At 38.6% G+C, this 14,398-nt stretch overlaps 1 protein-coding gene, 1 long non-coding RNA gene and 1 pseudogene across 28 annotated transcripts in view; 2 read left to right on the forward strand and 1 right to left on the reverse strand.

Moving 5' to 3' along the window:
• Window positions 1-2,170, forward strand: part of LOC113595864 (uncharacterized) — a 67,696-nt gene extending 65,526 nt beyond the window's left edge. For both annotated transcript variants that reach the window (XR_003416493.2, XR_003416494.2), the window contains exon 5: window positions 1,851-2,170. This is a non-coding gene — a long non-coding RNA (uncharacterized LOC113595864). The remainder of the gene's footprint in view (window positions 1-1,850) is intronic.
• The window catches only part of KDM4C (lysine demethylase 4C), a 425,929-nt gene that overhangs the window by 367,375 nt on the left and 44,156 nt on the right, over window positions 1-14,398 (reverse strand). For 25 of the 26 annotated variants that reach the window (XR_008291191.1, XR_003416491.2, XR_008291192.1 and 22 more), the window contains 2 exons: window positions 13,357-13,532; window positions 5,490-5,604 (listed from right to left, as the gene is read on the reverse strand). Coding sequence is in view for 23 of the 26 variants with exons in the window: in XM_027047047.2 (XP_026902848.1) it covers window positions 5,490-5,604; window positions 13,357-13,532 (291 nt within the window). In the remaining 3 variants the exon portion in view is untranslated. Of the gene's footprint in view, window positions 1-5,489; window positions 5,605-13,356; window positions 13,533-14,398 lie in introns of those variants that run through there. The other variant, XM_053205122.1, reaches the window with a different exon arrangement.
• LOC113595872 (prolyl hydroxylase EGLN2-like) lies at window positions 11,005-12,447 on the forward strand (annotated as a pseudogene).

The raw sequence follows: 14,398 nt of genomic DNA on the forward strand, positions 1-14,398 counted from the left end.
CACTCATACCCTGGGATCTCCAAGCCTTTCTCCCTTTACTATCAAGGCTGACTGTTCTCAACTAGAGCTTCATGAACACCCTCATCTCTAATTCCTGTGTTGTATTCAAGACTGATAATCACTAAAATGGCACCTCTTTGCCCGAAAGATTTGCCTTGTGCTGCAAGACAAACATTTGAGCAGGTGGGGTCACTATAGCACCACAGGTCGGGGACCATACCTACAGCCCTGTCTCCAGCCTAGAGCAGATCCCTTCCCCGCAGATCACACTATTCCAGATTGGCCTCACCCTCTTCTAGCTGAAGCTCATAGAAAAGCCTCCAAATTCAGTGTGGTCTTACCCACAAATTTGCCTAATTCCTGCCCCATCCTCCTTTCTGCTTCCTTTACCTGACTTGAACTTACTCATCTAGGCCAAGCTCAGATGTCCTCTCTGCTCTAGCAAGTGTTCCTTCAGTGCCAAGCTTGCTCTCAGTGTGTCTCCTCCTGGCTCCCTGGAGCCCTACACTTGCTTTTATGGCCAAGCTCATTATACTTTATTGCCCCTCTAAGCCTATGAATAATTACTTGAAAACAAGGCTCCTTATTCATCTCTGTACCCTACACAAACTGTTTCTCTCACCTCCCCACACCCTCTCCAAGAACTCCCAGACTCACCAAAAAAAAAGCAATGGTTTTTCAATCATTCTACTAAAATGGCCACAACTAGACATTAGGGGGAAAAGTGAACTACAATTTGATGACCATAATTCCTTCCAAAATAATGCCATGAACCATATCAAACCAGTTTTCAATATAATTTAAATATTGAGCCAAACAGTTAAACAATTCAAGGATACAATAGAAAAAAGCAAAACAATGCTTTTCCAATGCACATTCGTTGTGATGATTTCAAACACTGCTGACAGTTGTGGGTTATTGGTACACTCACTCTTTGTCACTCTCTTTAATGCACTCTTTCTCTTGTTACTCTCCATCTACCTCAAGGGGGCAAAAACAAGTTGTTTTTCATTTGTCTGAATTATGGTGTCATAAACATGATTGGTTTTGTTTACCAGTAGCAGTCTATAACATCTCTCTCATATTTCTGTATGCTCCAAAAGCTTTGAAAATATCAACTCAACTTTGGAGCTACTAAATGTTCCCTCAGAGCCTACACAAATTCCATAAAATACTATGCCTTGTAGGTCCTACCAAAATGACAGATTCCTGACTTCAGAACATGGAAATGATAAGGATGCTTTAAAATGTCATGTTTATAAACCAGTGGATTTTGTTCATTGGATTTTAATAACTAAAGTTACTCAAATCTGAAGTCTAAAGTCAATGTTCATTGAAGCAATGCCAATGTGTAACTGGTTTTCAAATACTAGCAGCACATTGCCAAGCACAGGAAACCAAAGTCCATCAGCCTCTTCTGAGCCATAAACAATTATGTTATTTCACTATCAAATATGGAAAGCTAATTCAGGGCATTTTTATGTTAATTGTTCTGAAAACTGCCCCAGATATACTGCTTCTAACTCTTAATTATATATGCAAAAAGGAACAAAGAGGCCAATGATCCCACAGGGTGGTTAGAAAAAAATAATTTACAGGGCACCTGGGTGGCTCAGTCGGTTGAGCATCTGACTTTGGCTCAGGTCATGATCTCTCAGTTGACAAGTGTGAGCCCCACATCGGGCTCTGTGCTGACAGCTCAGAGCCTGGAGCCTGCTTCAGATTCTGTGTCTCCCTCTCTCTCTGCCTCTCCCCTGCTCATGCTCTGTGTCTCTCTGTCTCAAAAATAAATAGACATTTTTTAAAATTTTTAATAATAATAATTTACACAAAATTTCATTTCATTTTAGGTCACTCAGACATGCAACCTCTCAGTCCAGAATCCAGATGATTCCTCAGCTCAATCTTCCTCTCGGAAGCCTGAAAACTTGCCATCATACCACATGGAAGAAACCAGAGAAGGCACAAAATAAACCATCAGCTCAGGGAATTTGTGGTTGACAACAACCTAGTTTTACACATTTCTACAACTAAGAGATTAACTCTACATAATTGTTTCCTTAAAACTGGTAGGAGAGGTAATAAGAGCACCTGGCAGCCCCTCTACTAGCCTAGGAACTTTGGAAATATCTCCCTAGGTCTCAAATATAAAATGTCAACAGTATTTACTCTGCCTTACTCATTCCAATGGAAATCCCACAGAAGCTACTTTCATAAGACAAGGTGCCATGGGGGCGCCTGGGTGACTCAGTCAGTTGAGCGTCTGACTTCGGCTCAGGTCATGATCTCACAGTTCGTGAGTTCAAGCCCCACATTGGGCTCTGTGCTGACAGCGTAGAGCCTGGAGCCTGCTTCAGATTCTACGTCTCCCTCTCTCTCTGCTTCTCCCCTGCCTATGCTGTGTCTCTCTCTCCTTCGAAAACAAATAAAAACATTAAAAAAATTTAAAAAACAAAAGACAAGGTGCCATGTTCTGTAAGGAAGCCTAACTGTTAATGGTGCTCATTTTCCCAGATATAAATAATCATAACATGGTAAGCTTAAAAATATATCTGTTATCACTGAAGAATAAATCATTAAGAATAAACTAGAAATGAAATAAAAAAATATATAGCAATAATCTAATACAAATTACAATGTGGCAATCTAAACATGGCAGGAACTAGAATTCACTGAATGATCTTCTAAAATGCAATATTAGAAAATGTTTCTAAAGTCAAAAACTGTTAAAACTTCCTTGGTGGTTTGGGGAAACGCACACTAAGGTGCAATCATGTGCATACATATATACGCACTCACATAAAATGAAAAGCCAAAGGAAATCATAAAGAGGTTGTTTCCATTTGGTAAGCTTATAGGTAATTTTTATTTTTGTCTTCATTATTTTCCTATATTTTTTCATTTTTCCACATAAGGATATGCTACCTTAATAAACAAATTCTCAACACAGAATTTACTTGTATTAATGAAAACCCAAAAGGGCAATGGGGGATGTTTTCTCTTTTTTTAACTTTATTTTAGTATTTCAAACATACACATATTTAAAATGCCATGTATTATCATCTAGTGCCATCAATTAACAATATTTTTTCAATCTTCTTTCAACTATATCCAAACCATTTTATTTTCTAAAGTATTTTAAAAACAAATCCCAGACCCCATGTCATTTAACCTGCATATGTTTAAATGTGTATCTTTAATTAATAAAAAAATATAGTCACTATGCCATCATTATATTTAATAGGACAACAATAATTCCACAGTATCATCTAATGTCTAGTCAATATTCGGAAATGAGAATGTTCCTTTCAATTTAGAGATCCATCTAGAAAATTTTAAATTGTGCCACTATTTCATATCTAGAATGTATAAAGAACTATAAAGCAGTAAGAAATGCATGACACAAAATAAAAATACTCAAGAGTCTTAAAAAGGTACCTCAATAAAAGGGAAAATCCAAACAGTCAATGAACATAAGGGGAAAAAATCACAATGCAACTTAAAACCACAACTACAACACACACCCAACAGAATGGCTAAATTTAAAAGACCAACAATACCTAATATTAGATAGGATGTGAACAATGGGGAATCTGAAAACACTGCTATAAGAAGGTGCAAACTGGAAAAGAGTTTTCTTCTGAAGCTAACTATGTATATACCCTATAACCACTACTAGGCATACACCCAATATAAACACACCATTCCATGCTCAGGGAAACATGTGCAGAACATCCATGAAAGTTTTGTTCATAAAAGCAAAAACTAAAACAACCAACATGACCCTTGGTGGCACAACAATAAATACACTGAGGCATATTCATACAATAGAATATTATAGAGCAAATAAAATTAATGTAGAAAAAATTTAGAAATGTTTATAAGGTATGAAAGGTATGAAAGAAGCCAGACAAAAAGAATATACACTGAATGATTCTGGTTATATAAAATTCAGAAACAGAATATAATGAACTATATTCTTAAAGAAAAGAAAGAAGTGACTGCCATAAAGTCAGAATAGTGATCATCTTTGGATAAAACATACGATGAGTGAAGGGGATGTGTAGGGGAACTCTAGTATGCTAGTAAATATATTCCTTGATGTCAGTGATGATACACAGATGTTCACCTTGCAATAATTTATGAAGCTTTAAGTTTCTGTTTTGTGCACTTTCTACCTTATTTTATGTTTCAAAATACAAAAAGTTTAAAAATATTATAGTAACTGATTCGGGCAAAGATTATCAATGGATGTAAATTCACTGGGTGAAAGGCTGCTGGGATACAGGACAGTTATCTAGCCTCTAAGTATCACTCTATAAATCACTGATTAATTATAAAGAGAAATTCTTTTCTGGATCATTTAGATTGGAGGAAACCCAGTTTACAAATATTATTGGCAAAATTAGGATCTCATGAATGTGATCTGTATATTAGATGATATTAAAACACATGCTGAAATAATTAAAATTGAACTATCAAAATGTCTGCAACTTACTTTCAAATGTTATAGCAGAGAGACAAAGAAAGAGACAAAGGGAGACAACGGCAGAGCAACAGAGAAACAAAGGAAATGAGGCAAATATTAACAACTGGTGAATCTAAATGAAGACTATCCAAGTGTTCATCGCACTACTCCAACCTTTCAGTAGTTAAGACATTTCTCAAAATAAAAAGAAAACAAAAAACAAAACAAAACAAAAAAACAGCATTTACATGTATTACCAGGAGGCAAAAAGGACTGGTTTATTTCAAGCATGTTATGGCCACATAAATAATACTGGAAAGACTATAATAATATGTACTTTTTAAAAAAGAGAAAAATTCTCACAATTTGTGGGGAAAAAAGGAGAATAAACCTATTCAGATATAACTTTTTTTTTCAATGTTTATTTTTTATTTTTGGGACAGAGAGAGACAGAGCATGAAGGGGGAGGGGCAGAGAGAGAGGGAGACACAGAACTGGAAGCAGGCTCCAGGCTCTGAGCCATCAGCCCAGAGCCTGATGCGGGGCTCGAACTCACGGACCGTGAGATCGTGACCTGGCTGAAGTCGGACGCTTAACCGACTGCGCCACCCAGGCGCCCCTCAAATATAACTTTTTTAAATGACTAGGGGAAAACTACTAGAAGAATACATATTAAAATACTGTTTTAGCCTTAAGGTGGTATTATAAATGGATTATATTTCCTGTTTTCCAAATATTTTTAAAAGGTGTTTTGCTTAAAAAAATTTTAGTGTAATTTAAAGATCAGCCAGATAACCACATAATATATTACTGTTGAACAATTTCAGATATTTGTACCAGTAGGTGGTTTCAATCTGACAAATACCAGCAGCAGAAATCCTGATGTGTCTTTATTTCTTCTTGTCCTATGAGGAATTATGGATCACACAAAGCATAACAAATGACTACTTCTCATGTATCTAAAATGGTAACAAAAATAGGAAATGTGTCCTTTACAAAATCCATTACACTATAAATATACCTCATCATATATGCTTCCATTAATGTCAGCGCCATAGATGGGTGCTACGAAAGTTAAGTTCTTCCAATACTTGCGCTCCAAATCTTCATAATCCAAGTATCTTGGAGTACAGTATCTGCAAAAGGTAAATTAAAAGAGCACAAACCATATGACAATTATAAGATTTTCTCCACCCATATGTCTCAAGTCATTTTATTTTTTAATTTTTTTTAATGTTTTATTTAAAGAGAGAACACGAGCAGTGGAGGGGAAGAGAGACAGGGAAACACAGAATCTGAAGCAGGCTCCAGGATCTGAGCTGTCAGCACAGAGCCCGATGCAGGGCTCAAACTCGTGAACCGCAAGATCATGACCTGCGCCGAAGTCGGACACTCAAGCCACCAGGCACCCCTTCTTAAATCACTTTCTAAACAAAATCTTATCAAAATGAAAACACTGCAACAACTCATGTTGTCAAATCTAGTGAGTAAATATACCAATGTATTTATCATAGATCTCTGAATACTCTTAAGATTCCTAAATAACTCTTTATAATATCTTTATATTTTTGACTAGTAAGGAAAATATTCTCATGAAAGTACCAAATATATAAGGAGAACAGTTAAAAACTCATTAATTTATCTTTCAAAATATTTTCTAAAATCTTTAACCAATTATACTATACTAAATTTTACAGGATTAGTTAAATAAAAGGGCTTAAATAAAATACAGAATACAAAATAAGGTAGATCTTCCTATGCATTGACATTAATATTTCTCCACAGTGAATTAATAAGCAGGTTACAGAATACTATGATAATATTTATGTAAAAAATATCTATAACTGTACTCAAATGGTCAAAAAGAAAATATATACCATATTATTAATATTAATGTTTATCTTTCACACTGGTATTACAGAAAGGCACTTGCTTCTCTGTCCTATTTGGATTGTGAACAAATAATCTTATATTAATATACACACACACAAACACACACACACACACAAAAAAAATACCATTATTTCTACATTTAAAAAAAGAAATCGAATGAAGAAGGTAATGAAACAGTTTGTTTAGCAGTAAAAAGAGTGTTTAGCAGCAGGAGCAATCCCAATAAAGCCTACTGAACATTTTAGAATGAATAACTGTAGAACAAGCAAAATCAATATACACTATACTGGGACCCCAAACTGGTTATCTAAGCAATAAGCAAGAATACCAAACAATTTAACAACTGTATTTGAAATACAGAATAATTTTCTGATTTACTCAAATCATTAGAATTTCAACAGGACAGCCAAAAATAAAAGGGATGGGCATGAAAGCATCATTAACTCCACTGTATTTCACCACTTCAGTTAGTAGGTTCCAGTAGTAACATGAATTCTAGGCACAAGCTAAGCAAGCTAACCAGAGTTCAGACTCAAGCGATAAAAAAGGTAAGAGATACTGTTTATTTCGATTTACAGAGAAATTTGTTGGACTTTGGATACAGAAGTCCTAAATTACCTTTCACCATAAGATGACCTAAAGAATCTATCACACTATTTACTATTCAATCATGATCAATTTTTAACAACCTATAACTTTAAAAAGGAAACATGTGGTTCAGTATTGGCTACTGAGGATGAATTCTAAGATCTATGAATATCTGAAACAAACAATGATTCTAAACTTGAAAAAAAGTGACCAGTTCACTCAGTTGGCTACAGATTTCATCCCTAATGGACTGTCAAACAATCACAGCTGTCCCACAAATCCAGTGTCAATTTGCTCAAAAGTAATCCAACCATTCCTTTTCTCCAGAACCTTTTATTCACTATATTACAATTGTTAAGAGATGGGTGTCCAGAACAAGCCTGCCTAGAGCTTTGAATCCAGGCTTTGCCATATATAAGCCATGTAACCCTGGGCAGAGGACTGAATTTCTCCAGACCTCAGTTATTCCTCTATAAAACAGGATAATATCAATTGAATTACTGTGAGCATGCTATCACATAATTATGTAAAGCACATAGCTCCACTCCTAGAAGAAAGTATAGATCAGTAATGTAAGTGATACAAGAGAGCATATTACTTACCTCCATAAAGTTTTATTATAGTAGTGCTATGTTGGAGGTTTCTAGATTTTCGTTGGATTAAGTTGTGTTGTCAACCAAATGAGCATGTTATCCTGTCTACTGTTTATACCAAGCACATTATACAAGGACATGTACTGAATGAAGGAAACCAGATGAACAGAAAAACCAGGAGGATGCCTCCTGCCTCCCATGAAAATTAACCCCACCTGAGGACCATCCTACAACCACAATGAACACCATTTGACACTAGTACAGCTGTAAGTGAACAAGCAAGAGCCTTGGATTGAGGCTAGAAACCCATTTCATTGCCATTTGAAATAAATTTCCACATGGAATTGGCAGATGAAATATAAAAAGAGAATTCTCAAAAGTATTTTAACATTGTAGCAATTATAACAAAATTAATCCAACTAAAAAATAAACTTTAACATGGAATAACCTTTCATGCAACTTATAATATATTTCACAACTAAAAAAAGAGCCAATTATTTTTAAAAATCATTTTTAAACTTCAGAAAGTCAAGAAATGTACATTCTGTCATTAAGAAAATCACAACAATCTGTCCAGTAATTGACACCACCTCAAGTATATTTTGGCTTTCATGGCACTAATCATTCAATCAACATATACTGAAATAGTACCTACTATATCCCAGATACTGTACCAGGTATTGAGTATATAAAGTGGTACACAAAACAAACAACGTCACCTGAATGGCTATCTTCAGGAACAATCTACAAACAAGCCATCTGTGCAAAAATTGAACAGATATATAAACAAAGTAAGTGCCCAGTAAATTAAATTCCCTCTAAATAGAAAACTAATACCATGCTCAGGTAATCACATGGGCTACAGATGATGATCAAAGTTTCTCTATGACAAGAACAAAAGGTCTTCCAGTCTCTTTTCTCATCAATATTTTGAATTACCATGTATTATTAACAATTATTGTCTCTGGGTGTTAAAATTCTGTGTTTCTAAAATGTTCGAATTTTCAAATAAGAATGTGTTACTTTTGTAACTGATGAAAACATTTCTGACCATCTTCAAAATCCATCTCAACAGCACTATAAAATGAAATCATTCCTATCCTGATTAACAACCACAGAAGTCTTATTTTCCTTTGAAACTCCATGGCACTTTGAGCTTTTCGTGTGGTGATTATAAATGATTACTAAAGGTATTAACAAACATTTCCTAGTAAGTATAGTCTGATTACTTTCAAGTACAAATTGTCTCCTGGGGTGCCTGGGTGGCTTAGTCGGCTGAGCGACCGACTTTGGCTCAGATCACAATCTCACAGTTCGTGGGTTCGAGCCCCGCATCAGGCTCTGTGCTGACCACTTGCTCAGAGCCTGGAGCCTGCTTCAGATTCTGTGTTTCCTTCTCCCTCTGCCCCTCCCTGCTCACGCTTTGTCTCACTCTGTTTCTCAAAAATAAATATATGTAAAAAAAAAAAAAATTGTCTCCTAAAATATCAAAGTAGCCAAGCAGATGTTCCACTAAATGAACCTATTTTATTAACACTTTAAAAATGACTCTGGAAATGGGTGCTAGAAGATAAATAACAGAACACAGTAAACCATTCATACTTATAAAAACTTGGGTAAATTTTCTTCCACAATCTTGTTTCAATAGCATTGCACTAGTAAGTTGTTAAAAGAGTTCTTAAAAGAGTTTGAATACAAACTAGTCCAGTTAGTGATAAAAGTTTCACATTCTCAATTAATGAGATCTGAAACAATGAGGCTTTACTAATGCTTATCAAAAATTTAAAAGAAGCAGGGCACCTGGGTGGTTCAGTCGGTTGAGCGTCCGACTTCGGCTCGGGTCATGATCTCATAGTTTTTCAGTTTGAGCCCTGTGTCAGGCTCTGTGCTGACAGCTTGGAGCTTGGAGCCTGCTTCGGATTCTGTGTCTCCTCCTCTCTCTGCCCCTCCCCTGCTCATGCTCTGTCTCTCTGTCTCTCGATAATAAATAGACGTTAATTTTTTTTTTTTAATTTTAAAGAAGGGACTCACATTAAATATAAAAATTTCAATTCCTTTGAAATAACTACAATGCTCCATAGAAACTTTATACACACAATTAAAGGGTGCCTGGGTGTCTCAGTCGGTTAAGCGTCTCACTTCGGCTCAGGTCATGATCTCAGGGTTCATGAGTTCGAGCCCCACATCGGGCTCTGTGCTGACAGCTCAGAGCCTGGAGCCTGCTTCAGATTTTGTGTCTCCCTCTCTCTCTGCCGCTCCCCCACTCACACTCTGTCTGTATCTCTCTCACAAATAAACATTTAAAAAAATTATACATAGAATTAAGATTCTTCAAGTACCATAAAGTGCTTACTATGTCAAATATAAATTTCTTTTAAAAAGATATAAACTAAATTCATCCAAAGAGCATAATTTCACACACACCTATCCAGAGAATTTAGACAATGTTTTTTGACTGGCTGATTAGTTGGTTGGTTTGGGGTTCTAATTCTTTTTTTCAAATTAATGTTTTGATCTAGGGTCTTAACTACCATATCAGAAACTTTTTTTAAAAAGTAATTTAGGGGCACCTGGGTGGCTCAGTCAGCTGAGCATCCAACTTCTGCAAGGTCATGATCTCACAGTTCGTGGGTTCAAGCCTTGCGTCACGCTCTGTGCTGACAGCTTGGAGCCTGGAGCCTGCTTCGGATTCTGTGTCTCCCTCTCTCTCTGCCCCACCCCACTCACGCTGTCTCTCTCTGTCTCTCAAAAATAAATAAACATTTTTTAAAATTTTTAAAAAGGTAACTTAATAACTGTAATGGTTTCTAAATATGTTCAAATTCTTTGATACTCCTCCTTTCAAGAAGTGGAGCTTAATTCTCCTCCCCTTAACTACTGGATTCACTTTGCAACTGGCTTGTAAGAAACAAAATAACACAGAAGGGATAGTCAAGAAACAGATCATGAAAAGATACTGTGGCTTCCATCTTGGTTACTCTCTTGGATCACCAGCTCTGGAAGAAGCCAGCTACCACAACATGAAGAGCAGTCCATGTGGCAAAGAACTCAGGACTCTAGCCAATAGCCATGTAAGTGGAGCAATCTTAAAATAGGATCTTTCAGTCATAGTCAATCTTTCAGATGATAACAGCCCCACCCTCCTAACATCTTGACTGTAACCTCACAAGAGGCCCACAGTCACTGGGCCCACTGGGCCACAGTCACCTAGCCACGCCACTCCCAGATTCCTAACCTTCATAACCTAAAATATTCCTAACCTTCCTAACCTAAAATATTAAATAAATGTTTATTGATTTAAGCTATAAGATTTGGGGTAATTTGCTACACAGCAATAGGTATAATTACAATAATGCTAATACAATAATGGTGGCCCTCTAAGTCATTCAAGGGTTTTCTTTTTAAATTACTCATCTTCCAAATATATAATTTATCATCTGAGACTTAAACACTGTCAGGGGTATGGCGTGGTGTATGGCACTGGATAGAAGGTACAACCAACAGTGCAGAGAGCAGAGAAAAATGCTCACCACCCTGATGGGTCCTTTCCCAAGCCCTAAGGGCAGCAGAGGACTTGGTGACCTACAAGCGACCACAAGGCACAAGAAGAGTCTCTGCTGCCTGCCCTGCCTCACCCTGCCTCACACCAGGCTCAGCCACCCTGTCCCCAGCTGAATCAAGTGGAGGAGGCCGAGTTAGAGGAGGGTGGCACCATGAGCCTGGGCCGTGTCCTTCATATCGGGGGGATGAAGACACTGCTGCCATGGACAACCCAACCCATGCCAGCCACAGTCCCTAAGTGAGGCTCTCCCAGGTTCTGTGTCTCAGCCCTTGGATCCTGGCTGGGCCAAGACTGGTGTGAAGAGTTACCTGCCCTGTCCCCCGCTACCCTCCCACCACCAATCAGGAGCATCTGATCAGGCCTTGGTGGGGAGTGGGACTCCCAGGGCCACAGCCACTTCCACCACAGTCAGCCCCCTGAGGGAGAGCTTCAGCAGGCAGGATGGTGGTGAGCTGCAGCCTCTGTAGAGTAAGGGCACTGCAGCACAGGTCACCAAGGAGTACTAGCAACTGGTGGCTCAGGGAGCCCTGCTTGAGGTCCCCAAAGGGAAATGGGCAGCAGCAAGTAGCCCTTGGGGTAGACAGGAGAACCAGGAAGCAGAGGCCAAAGGGAAGGGCAGCATGGGCTGCAGCAGTGGCAATGGGGAGAATAGGGTGGGGCTCACAGTGCAGGAGGAGGGACTACCCATCATGCCCAAGCACCTGGCCCCAGACTATACTGTATCCTGCAGCATCTGTATCAAGGAGAACTTCCTGGGGGCAGCACTGGATGGCCATGTGGTGGCTGAGGCAGAGGCCCTAAAGTAGAGTGGGCACTAGCATGATGAGCAGCTAGTGAGCCAATGGGCTATTTCACCATGCAGCTTCTGTAGGGACCAGACTGCCTGGATAGAAGGCCATGAGCCTAGCTGTCAAAGCACTGGGGTCCTCATGGCCCACATGGATGCTATAATCTGTCCCTATGTTGGGTGCTAGGTGGCTATGTCATCCACAGGCACAATCAAGGCCATGGTGGTATGTTATTCAGTCAATAGTCTGGGGAACATGAAGCATGCTGACAATCCACATGGCAGTGGGCACTGCATCACCTGTTATCTATTACCTGAATCAGAACTGGAACATAAAGTGCATGGCAGGCTACTGCAATTCTTCCCTGAGAGCTGGACTGTGGTAACCAATATCAGAAGGTCTGATCAGCGGAACCCCCATGAGGTGAAACCAGCCTATGATACCAGGTATGCCATCACTGGTATGCCATTGGCTAGCATCTGGGCAAAATTGTGTCCAAGTACCTGTGTCATAGCCAACTACACCCACATACTGGCCATTCTCAGAGCTGCATGAACAGACAGCTTGCCCTGACTTTGCGAAAGCCTTTGGCCCCATGCTGTTGGCCCAGAAACCCACCAATCTCAGTGCCTGCTCCTTTTCTGCCACTGCTGCTACTTCCAGCTTTGCCTCTGTCTTGCCTAGTGTGGAGGGCTCATCTGACACTGAAGCCAAAGGAGAAGACTTCTTCTGCCTGGTAATGGGGCTGGGATTGTGACCTGGGCAGGGGCCAGTGTTGGGAGCTACTGGAGCTGGGGGGCCTGTGGCTTACCCTCTGTGGTCCTGCTTCTCTAAGGTGTGAAGAGCTAAGGAGGCATTTCCACCTCCCACCAGGATACAGGTTTGGGAGCTGGGGATATCATGGCCTCTTGCTGGTAAAAATTTGTTGGGGGTGGACAGTATTCCCAAGCCCCCAACTCCAAAAGCCTAGAATGTGAAGTGACTCCCCAACCACATGGCTATGGTACCTTTTGGAATACGCTGCCACTGTGTGGACAGGAAAAAGGTGCTGGGAGGAGCATGGGTGTGAAAAGTCCTGTCAGCCAAGAAAGAAAGAAAAGTTTACCTCAGAGTTGCCAAAAAAAAGGAAAAAAAAAAAGATTTAAGCACTCTGACACAAAGAAGAAAATTTGCCTAACAAATATGAACAATGTGTAGAATCAAAATTTCAGGGCAACTAAAATATAGAAAAAACCATTTATAGATATTATGAATAAGATGATAAAACGAGAAACAACTTCCTCAGGAGTAAACTAAATGTAATCAGGCAACCACCTGAAGAAGAGAAAACAGGAACAGTTAAATGAAAACTGAAAGAAGATATGCAGAAAACCACTGCTTTTCATCACAAGCTCCTCTTTGGTTTCCTCCCATGTTCATGTATATCTTTGAAAAAAATAAAAATAGCAAACTGCATGCACTCACTTGCCACTGTTAGCCAGCTGCCTGAACTCTTTCACTGTCATGGCTTTTTTCTGGATGTTGTATTGAGTGAACAGTCCCGACTGCCCTGTGACCATCTGCTGAATCGGTGCTGGAATAAGCAAATTATCAATGTCATCATAGCACTGCCTTGGCTTCCATTCCCGAGGAGGAATCACCTAAAAATAAAATAATAAATAAAATATTATCTGGAAAATATTCCAACGGAATACAAACAAAGAATTTCTCAGCATTTCTATAACAAATGCATAAAAGAACAATGAGGATTCAGATGAAGGGAAATACTTTCATTCTCTTAAATATTCACCTTACTGATATGATTTTTTAGAAATAGCAAAATTTATTGTGCACTATACCAAATAGTACTTTTATATCAACTATACTTTTATCAACTTATTTTTTAGTTGATACTATTAACCTCTCAATTTTAAAGGTAAAATGAAGAGATACATAGAAGCAAAATAACTTGAAGTTCAAATAATGCCTATATTAATATGATAAAAAATAAGTAAACATTTGTTTAGTCAGTATTATTCTCTTTAAATACCTCTCACACGATACAGCAAACAGCATAGTGGTTGGTGTGTTAGTAAATGTTTAACAATCAGTTTCCAGGAAGGTAGAGAAAACCCTGGTTTGTAGCTCTTGCTTATTTCCATGATGTAATTACTCCCACCATGGCTAATTTGAGCTTACCTACATGACATAACTGAACACAAAGTTAGAAAGAGACGTGCATTATCAACTTTTATGTTCCTGTATGAGGTTGTTCAGCACACCACTCTTTTCCAACACTATTTAAACACTTGGTTATTAACAATGAAAAGATTAGGGGCACCTGGGTGGCTCAGTTGGTTGAGCGTCCATCTCTCGATTTCAGCTCAGGTCATCATTTCAGGGTTATGGGATTGAGCCCTGCATCAGGCTCCACGCTGAGCATGGAACCTGCTTAAGATTCTCCCTCTCTCTCCCTCTGCCCCTCTGCCTCACTCACACTCTCGCTTGCTCTCTCTCTAAAATAAAT

The sequence above is a fragment of the Acinonyx jubatus genome, chromosome D4, assembly GCF_027475565.1.
Source record: "Acinonyx jubatus isolate Ajub_Pintada_27869175 chromosome D4, VMU_Ajub_asm_v1.0, whole genome shotgun sequence".
NCBI lineage: Eukaryota > Metazoa > Chordata > Mammalia > Carnivora > Felidae > Acinonyx > Acinonyx jubatus.